At 43.6% G+C, this 8,418-nt stretch overlaps 1 protein-coding gene across 6 annotated transcripts in view; it reads right to left on the bottom strand.

Moving 5' to 3' along the window:
• Positions 1-2,716: 2,716 nt before the first annotated feature.
• Positions 2,717-8,418, bottom strand: part of smpd4 (sphingomyelin phosphodiesterase 4) — a 27,269-nt gene continuing 21,567 nt past the window's right edge. For 5 of the 6 annotated variants that reach the window (XM_028575567.1, XM_028575569.1, XM_028575568.1 and 2 more), the window contains 5 exons: positions 8,258-8,418; positions 7,867-8,091; positions 7,361-7,492; positions 6,847-6,975; positions 2,717-4,340 (listed from right to left, as the gene is read on the bottom strand). The exon at positions 8,258-8,418 is cut by the window's right edge and continues 45 nt beyond it. In XM_028575567.1, coding sequence (XP_028431368.1) covers positions 4,020-4,340; positions 6,847-6,975; positions 7,361-7,492; positions 7,867-8,091; positions 8,258-8,418 — 968 coding nt within the window. In that variant the 3' untranslated portion in view covers positions 2,717-4,019. The remainder of the gene's footprint in view (positions 4,341-6,846; positions 6,976-7,360; positions 7,493-7,866; positions 8,092-8,257) is intronic. The other variant, XM_028575571.1, reaches the window with a different exon arrangement.

Here is an 8,418-nt window from a genome sequence, read left to right as displayed (position 1 = left end):
ATGCAGCGTTAAGTGTGTTGTCAAGCAAGGACAGCGAATGGTTGCGGTGTCCGATTGAAGAAGAAGTGTATGCGTGGCTGTGAGGAACAAAAGAGATCCTGGCCGAAACAGGAAAAGTGTAACACCTGATATCAAATTTGTATAACCTATTAAGTCAGAAACTTCATCCAATGTCCGATTTTATATATCCTCGAGTCCGAGTCAAGTCCTCAGTCCGCGAGGTCAAGTCACGAGTCCAGAGAATAGATTCTCGAGTTGGACTCGAGTACTCCATCACTATGTGTAGTGTAGAGGTTACATGGCCTAATGAGACATTATGCAACCCTAATAGCAAGCAAACCCTCCATTGTTGAAGAAAACGGTTGAAGAAGAAATTAATTTATTTATATTAGGACAATGCACATTAATTAACATTTCTGTAAATGCGCCAGTGTTAGCCAGTCGGCTAATTTTCAACTGTAGTCCTAGTTGCATGCATGTCTTTATGGTGGGAAGAAACCGGAGCACCCAGAGGAAACCCACGCAAGCACAGGGAGAACATGCAAACTTCACACAGAAAGGCCTGGGACGACCTGGGTTTGAACCCAGAACCTTCTTGCTGTGAGGCAGAAGTGTAACCACTGAGCCTTTTATGAAAACTTTATGTACGAGACAAAGTTAGCAGAATAAAGCTGAATTATCAAGTGTTTGGCAAAGTATATGATGTGCAATGTCTCTTTGCTTCTTTACATTACATGTCATTTAGCGGACGCTTTCATCCAAAGCGACTTAATATATATATATATATATATATATATATATATATATCTACAGTGGGGGAAATAAGTATTTGACCCCTTGCTGATTTTGCAGGTTTGCCCACTTACAAAGAATGCAAAAATCTACAATTTTAATCATATGTACATTCTAACAGTGAAAGACAGAATCCCAAAGAAAATTCCAGAAAATCACATCATATGAATTTATTAAAATTGATAACCATCTGATGAGGAAAAACAAGTATTTGACCCCCTGGACAAACAGCATGTTAATATTTTGTAGAAAAGCCATTATTGGCCAGCACAGATGTCAAACGTTTTTATAGTTGGTGACAAGGTTTGTGCACATTTCGGCAGGGATGTTGGCCCCTCCTCCCTGCAGACAGCCTCCAAATCATTCAGGTTCCGAGGTTGTCGCCTGGCAACTCAAATTTTAAGCTCCCTCCAAAGATTTTCAATTGGATTCAGGTCTGGAGACTGGCTAGGCCACTCCAGAACCTTGATGTGCTTCTTCTTCAGCCACTCTTTTGTTGCTTTGGCGGTGTGCTTAGGGTCGTTGTCGTGCTGAAACACCCATCCTCGACCCATCTTCAGCTCTCTCACTGAGGGAAGGAGATGTCGGTCCAGAATTCCACGATACATGGCCCCGTCCATCCTCCCCTCAATACGATGGAGTTGTCCCGTCCCCTTGGTTGAAAAGCACCCCCAAAGCATGATGTTGCCACCACCATGCTTGACGGTGGGGATGGTGTTCTTTGGGTTGTACTCTGTGTTCTTTGCCCTCCAAACACAACGAGTTGAGTTGAGGCCAAAAAGTTCTATTTTGGTCTCATCTGACCACATCACCTTCTTCCAGGCCTCTTCTGAGTCGTCCAGGTGGTGAATGGCGAACTTCATGCGGGCCTGTACATGTTTCTTCTTGAGCAGGGGGACCTTGCATGCGCTGCAGGATTTCAATCCATGACGGCGTAGTGTGTTACCAACCGTTTCTTTTGTAACTGTGGTCCCAGCTGCCTTCAGTTGATTCATCAGTTCCCCCCTTGTGGTTTTGGGATGATTCCTCACCGTTCGCATGATTAGGGACACCCCACGAGGCAAGATCTTGTGTGGAGGCCCAGACCGAGGGAGGTTGGCGGTGGTGTGGTGCTTCTTCCATTTCCTGATAACTGCACCGACAGTTGATCTTTTCTCTCCAAGTTGCTTTCCGATTCTCTTGTAGCCCATCCCAGCCTTGTGCAGATCAACAATCTTGTCCCTGATGTCCCGTAGAAAGCTCTTTGGTCTTGCCCATGGTGGTGATGTTGGATGCTGGTTGTTTGGGTGTTGACAGGTGTCTTTTATACAGGTAACGAGATGAGGCAGGTGTATTTGATGTAGACAATTGGTTCGTATTGGGGCTGTGTCTTAAAGAAAGAATAACTGGCTTGTAGGAGCCAGAATACTTGCTGTTTGTCCAGGGGGTCAAATACTTGTTTTTCCTCATCAGATGGTTATCAATTTTAATAAATTCATATGATGTGATTTTCTGGAATTTTCTTTGGGATTGTGTCTTTCCCTGTTAGAATGTACATATGATTACAATTGTAGATTTTTGCATTCTTTGTAAGTGGGCAAACCTGCAAAATCAGCAAGGGGTCAAATACTTATTTCCCCCACTGTATATCTATATATCTCTCAGAGGTCGCAGACCTCTGGAGCAACTAGGGGTTAAGTGTCTTGCTCAATGACACATTGGTTGATGTATCACAGTAGGAATTGAACCCAGATCTCCCACACCAAAGGCATCGGCCATATCCACTGTGCCATCACCACCCCACCAATAAATAATCAATAAAACTCAATTAAAAAAATATATAAAAACGTGTTTGGCATACCTCTATTTTGCTTAAAATCCTTGTCTATTAGATCTGTACACTTCCCATTAATAAATGAATGAATTAGGAACCAACAGAACTACAAACGAGTGCAAACTGTTTATTGAATCTTTTGGACAAAAAGGCATTCTGCTCTCATGGTGAAAAACGTTTAATTACATTGAAGGTTTTTTGGCCGGCATCTGTTTTCAGATACTTGTCGAAAAAGAAAGAGAAACTCTAGCAACAGAGCAACAAGGCTCTGTGTTTATGTACAGGGTTTTAAGAACCACCTTTAAAACAGTTAGGCAGTCCCATCAGAAAGCAAGAACAAAAGAGCTGCCAGTCTACTGCCAGCAGGGTTCCTACACATCTCGTTTCAAAATGCTGTCCCTTTAGATCAGGGGGGGGAGGGGTCAAACATACAGCATGTGGGCCACAACCAGCGTGCAAAAGGGTCCAATCAGTCTTACTCGATGACGTTGAAAATTGCAGAGAAGTAATTAATTCCAATTCCAAATTTACCACTTTAATCTCAGAGAGTATCAGTTATTTTTCCGTAAATTTAGGACTTTAATCTTAGAAATTAAAAAAAATGTTCTCTCAGGTTGTTAGCCCTCTCTCCCGGGTCCGTAACATTATTATATGTTCCTATAATGGCCTTACAACGCTGTCGGAGCAGAAGCAAACTGTATGCCAACATCAAGCAGATAAAGTTTCTAATCTTCCTGGAATGGTTTACTGGTCTGGCCCACTTGAGGTTAAATTAGGGGGGTGTGGCCCATGAACTAAAATGAATTTGACCTCTTGAAATCTCAAGAGTCTGTGTTCAGAAACAGAGTACTTACACTATTGGGAGTACTTAGACGATAGGGAGTACTTACAATACAGAGAGTACTTACACTATAGCCAGTACTTACACTACAGCGGGTACTTATACTTGACTATAGCGAGCACTTACACTGCAGAGAGTATTTGCACTTCAGCGAGTATTTACACTATTCCTCATGGGGTCGGCAGAAACTACGCACTATAGCTTTAAGCTTCTAAAATGTGAAAGTTAAGTTGTTTTCTTCTCATCTTTACATTGTAGTAAATCTCATATTTTGGGGGTTTTAGGTTGGAAGACATTTGATGACACCACTTTGGGCTATAGGCATTAAATAAAAAGTTGATATAGTCTAAACGATGATTAAAGAAAATAACTGACTTATGAACTTATGACTTGTTATGAAAAATCATCCGTTAGTTGCAGCCGTGCATCAATAACAAACATTATTCACCATCCGTTGTGCGACACTTCATTGGATTTCACACATTTTTGCTTAGCAAAAACATTCAAAGCTGGACTTGATGAAAGTGATGATGTGCGGATGTTTCCGACGTGTGTAGGGACCCCGCGGCTCAGCTAGTGTTTTTTCAGTTTGTCTCCAAACAGAGTCATCACGAGTCCCAACAGGAAGCAGCCGCTGAGGATGAGCAGAATGCTGGAGACGGGTCCCAACGACAGGACGCCTCCGAACGCGTAGAAGACCAGCAGCAGCAGGATGGTCCGGTAGCTGGCCAGTGGCCGCAGGCTCAGCCGCGGCTGCCGGTTCCTCTCCAACGTGCGCCGGGAGAGCGGGCTCTGCTTCAGTTGCGTCGTAGAATCGGGATCCGCCAAGTAGTGACGACCCAGGCGACCCAGGAAGTCTGGGCGCGAGCAGAGCGCATTCATGTGCCCTCCGAACTGTGGGAGATATGAACATTTTTCTCAGGTTAAAGTACTATTAGTTAAAAGGAGCATGCCGACTTACTGGGACTTTGTCTTATTCACAGTAACCCCCAGAGTTAGATAAGTCCATACATACCCTTCTCATCTCCGTGCGTGTTGTAACTCTGTCAGACGCACCCACCGCTAGCCTAGCTTAGCACAGATACTGCTCCCAATAAGTGACAAAATAACACCAACATGTTCCTATTTCCATGTTGTGATTTGTATAGTCACAGCGTGTACAAATAACAAGGTCACATGACACACAGCCATCTTCTAACCGTATACATACTGGGAACTATATTCACTTACACTTATTGGGAGCAGTAGGCTAGATGGAGCCGGTTACCTCCAGGATCTGTGCTAAGCTAGGCTGTTGATAATGTTTAACTTTTTCATTGTTTTATCCACGGTTTAACTCTAAGGGCCCTGTCTAGCACCAGGCGCAGCACGGCGCACAGCCTGACGAGTGTCTTTGCTATTTTAAGGCCGTCCAGCGCCCGTGTCGTTTAAATAGCAAACGCACCTGCGCCCATCTGTGCGCCCATGGGCGTGCTGGTCTTACAGGGAGGTGTGTTCAGGTGCATTCTGGGCGTATTGAAATCTTGAGGCAGCGGGAAGTGATCGCGCCATTGACCAACAAAAAAACGGTCTAAAGTCAATAACGCAGCATTTCATTGTTATTTTAACAGAGCATTAGTAAAATGCTCCTAGGCTCGTGTACAGCGCACACACACTATGCTTGTTACACACACAGGGACGCACAGCAGCACACACACATGCAGAAGATTACAAATAAAAATATTACAAATGCAAATCCTCCATCATTACAGCAATGCTCCAAGGTCCAAACGCGCCTGGCTTTTAAAGGGAATGGGAGATGATCTCTGATTGGTTGATTGCATGTTACGCCCAAACACCCCTCTGATAAATGAAGACACTAAGAACAACCCTTTAGAACCATGCGCCCGGCACACGGAGCCTTTTTTCCGCCGTCAAACTGGCAAAAGTTGATTTGGACACGCCCTAAACACATCTGCACCAGGCGCTTCACGCCGTGCACTTAGATCGTTAAAATAGGGCCCTTAGTAAATAAATAAAACATCTTTTCAGAAGTCAATGAGTAATCGTGTTAAATAATCCTGATTATGATTTCTTTTCTCCATAATCGAACAGCACTAAGTGAACTTTAGTTTGAAAGAAAAAAAGCTTGTTGATTGTTAAAGTGGACCTATTTTTTCTAATATTAACTGTCTGTTATCGGTCTTACATTTTACTCTCTCTAAGCCCCTCCCCCCACAAGGGAGAATGAATGCGTGTGCCTGAGCAGTGATTGACACACAGTTAGACCCCCCCCATCCCTGATTGGTGCATCTGAACAGGGAGCGGTGGATTTTTGCAAATCACACTCCAGGCTGTAGGTGGTGCCAGAGGAGCTGGATTTATTTTTAAATGACCTGCTTCATGTAGTTCTACTGGAACATAGGGGCAGTTTCAGCAGATATGACAGAAAGGTAGTTTTATAACTCATGTTTTGGCTACTTGGGGGCAGCGTGAACAAACACAAGGCTGACTGTAACCGAGTATATACTGTAAAAAAATCTGCGTTAAAGCTTCTAAACTAAAAACTACACAAGCAGATATATTCCAGCAGGAATGTGATCAGACACTGGGGAGAAAATAACATCTGTAAAACCAAGATTAAAGGTTTCGCTGACGTTAGCATGTAGCTACGTGTAGAAGTGTATGTAACGTAAACACAAACTCTGGAGAAGATGACTATATAATATAATGAAATAAAATGAGTTGACATCACGTTGAGCCGAGAGTAGAAAAAAACTGTTGAAACCAGATTGTTCTGAAGGTCTGAAATCTAGAGGAAACTAAAAAGGAACTATTTTTATAGTTCAAAGGAAAATACTTTTTTAAATGTATTTATTGTTAGTTTATCTTCAGGGTCTTGTACTTTTTCCCTTATCCCTTGCTTCAGCAAAGGATTTTGAATCTAGAAATTCTTCAATAATATAAATGTTTTAGTAACAGCAGTGTTTCCTCCATGTTGATTTTGTAGTGGCGGCCCACCGTGGCAAAATTTATGCCACCACGGTATCAGAAATAGGGCTGTACAATTTTTTTTGTTGTGGTTACCTTATAAATTACCTTGCCGACATAATGCATCCCCCCCCCGTTGGCTGCCGCTCACATTGTAATTTAACAACAAGTACAACTATTCAGAGGTTACTGGGCCCATCCAGTTTAACTCCACATACTGTTGTGTTGATGTGGTTTATTGTCAAAACCTTTGCTTTCTTCTGAGTCGACTATTAAACGAACAGTTCCACCAAAAACGTAACCGCAGTGGGTCCGTTCTAAGTGTAGACCTGTTGTAGATGTTAAGTGCCCTATAGTTCCTCAAAAAATGAAAATATGCCTCATTGTGTGTGAATAGAATAAATATATTTGTTTGTGTTACACCACTTACCCTGTCGTTAATCAGAGAAGAGATCCGGTAGAGAAGCCTGACCAGCAGGGCGTTCTCATAGCTCCTAATGGGCTGCAGCTCCGGGTCTCCTTGATACTGAATATCAAACCTGCGCAGTCCACTTATAATCTGCACAAAAAGACAGACACACACTAGCTTTCAGCAGCAGTTGCATCCAGATTGCCAGTGAAAGTGTGTAACGTAGAGTGTAAGCAGCGTTGCCGACTCTCAGCTAACATCACAGTCAGATAGCGCCCATCAGTCTATGGCTCCTCCCTCACGTCTAAAATCATCACATCCACGATGGCTGCGCCCGTAACGGCAAACTCGACGGCTCGTAGCAGATCTCCACAAACCAACGGGTGACGTCACACAAGCTCTGTCCATTCATATTTACAATCAATGGTCATATCAGAGGGGAGGAACCAACGACCGATATCGTGGTATGGTTTGGAGGACTGGTTGGTTCTAAGACCTGCCCTCTTTCTCTTGTACGATATTTTGAAATACGAACCTGCTTCCTGCCGAGGTCAGTTAGAATGAGTCCGTTCTCTCCCTGGATGCAGTCGGGCAGCTGCTTACAGTTGCCGTCGTCCTCCGAAGAGCCAAGATTGGATATCAGCTGAGTCAGCTGACCCTGGTTCAGCTGCAGCAACAAAGAAACGCAAAATGAACCAGGTGATCAGCAACAGTCAAGACATTTGAGGACATCATCTCGGGCTTTCTGGGGAAACACTGATCCACATTTTTCACCATTTTCTGACATTTTTGTGACTAAACTACTAATCCATTCATCCAAAAAATAATCCACACATTAATCAGCGATGAAAATAATCGTTAGTTGTCGGGATGTTTTACACGAATAAGTAGCTGAAATGTTCCTCTGAATGTTCAAGATTTTCTGTCGGCATTAATAACACATGGAAATTATGAAATAAATCATAAAAAATTAAATCTACAAGTTTAGATTTATCAGGTCAAAATCCCTCTGATACTAAAAATAAGTCAAACCAAACGGACCTTAAAGATTTGACACAAGTTCTCCAGAGCTCTGTCCAGGAACTCGTGGGTCTTTTTCAAGCATTCCCCGCTGTCCTCGGCTCCGTTGAAGGTGTTGTTGTGATCCGAGGAGCCCAACCCGAACCAGGACATGAACGAGTTATTGGCCGTCGCCACGCTGGAGTGATCCGATATCCTCTTGGCTGTCTGTCTGGCCTGTGCAATGATCTGGATTAACTTCATGACCTGCAGAACAGACAAAAAGAGGGAGACTCGGTTTTATGATGAAACCTTTTTGTCCCCTGCTAGGGCGGGGTTCAGATAATACATTTTCCAATTAATATCAATCTTTATTTGAGTGAGGCATCGATTTGACCGCTTAAATCTCAACCGATATGACGAGTGAACTTACGGCTCCTCTGAGCTCGGTGCCAAACATCTGCTTGTACTGGCAGTCCTGGCCTTCCAGAGCATAGACGTGGCTCTTCACCCTGAACACCATGTCGGTCACCACCCGTTGCCTTGACGACACGTAGCTGCCGCCTTGGCTCGGCGTCAGGTAGCCGCGCGGCT

The sequence above is a fragment of the Perca flavescens genome, chromosome 4 (assembly GCF_004354835.1).
Source record: "Perca flavescens isolate YP-PL-M2 chromosome 4, PFLA_1.0, whole genome shotgun sequence".
Classification (NCBI taxonomy): Eukaryota; Metazoa; Chordata; class Actinopteri; order Perciformes; family Percidae; genus Perca; species Perca flavescens.
This window is presented reverse-complemented; position numbering and strand designations above follow the sequence as displayed.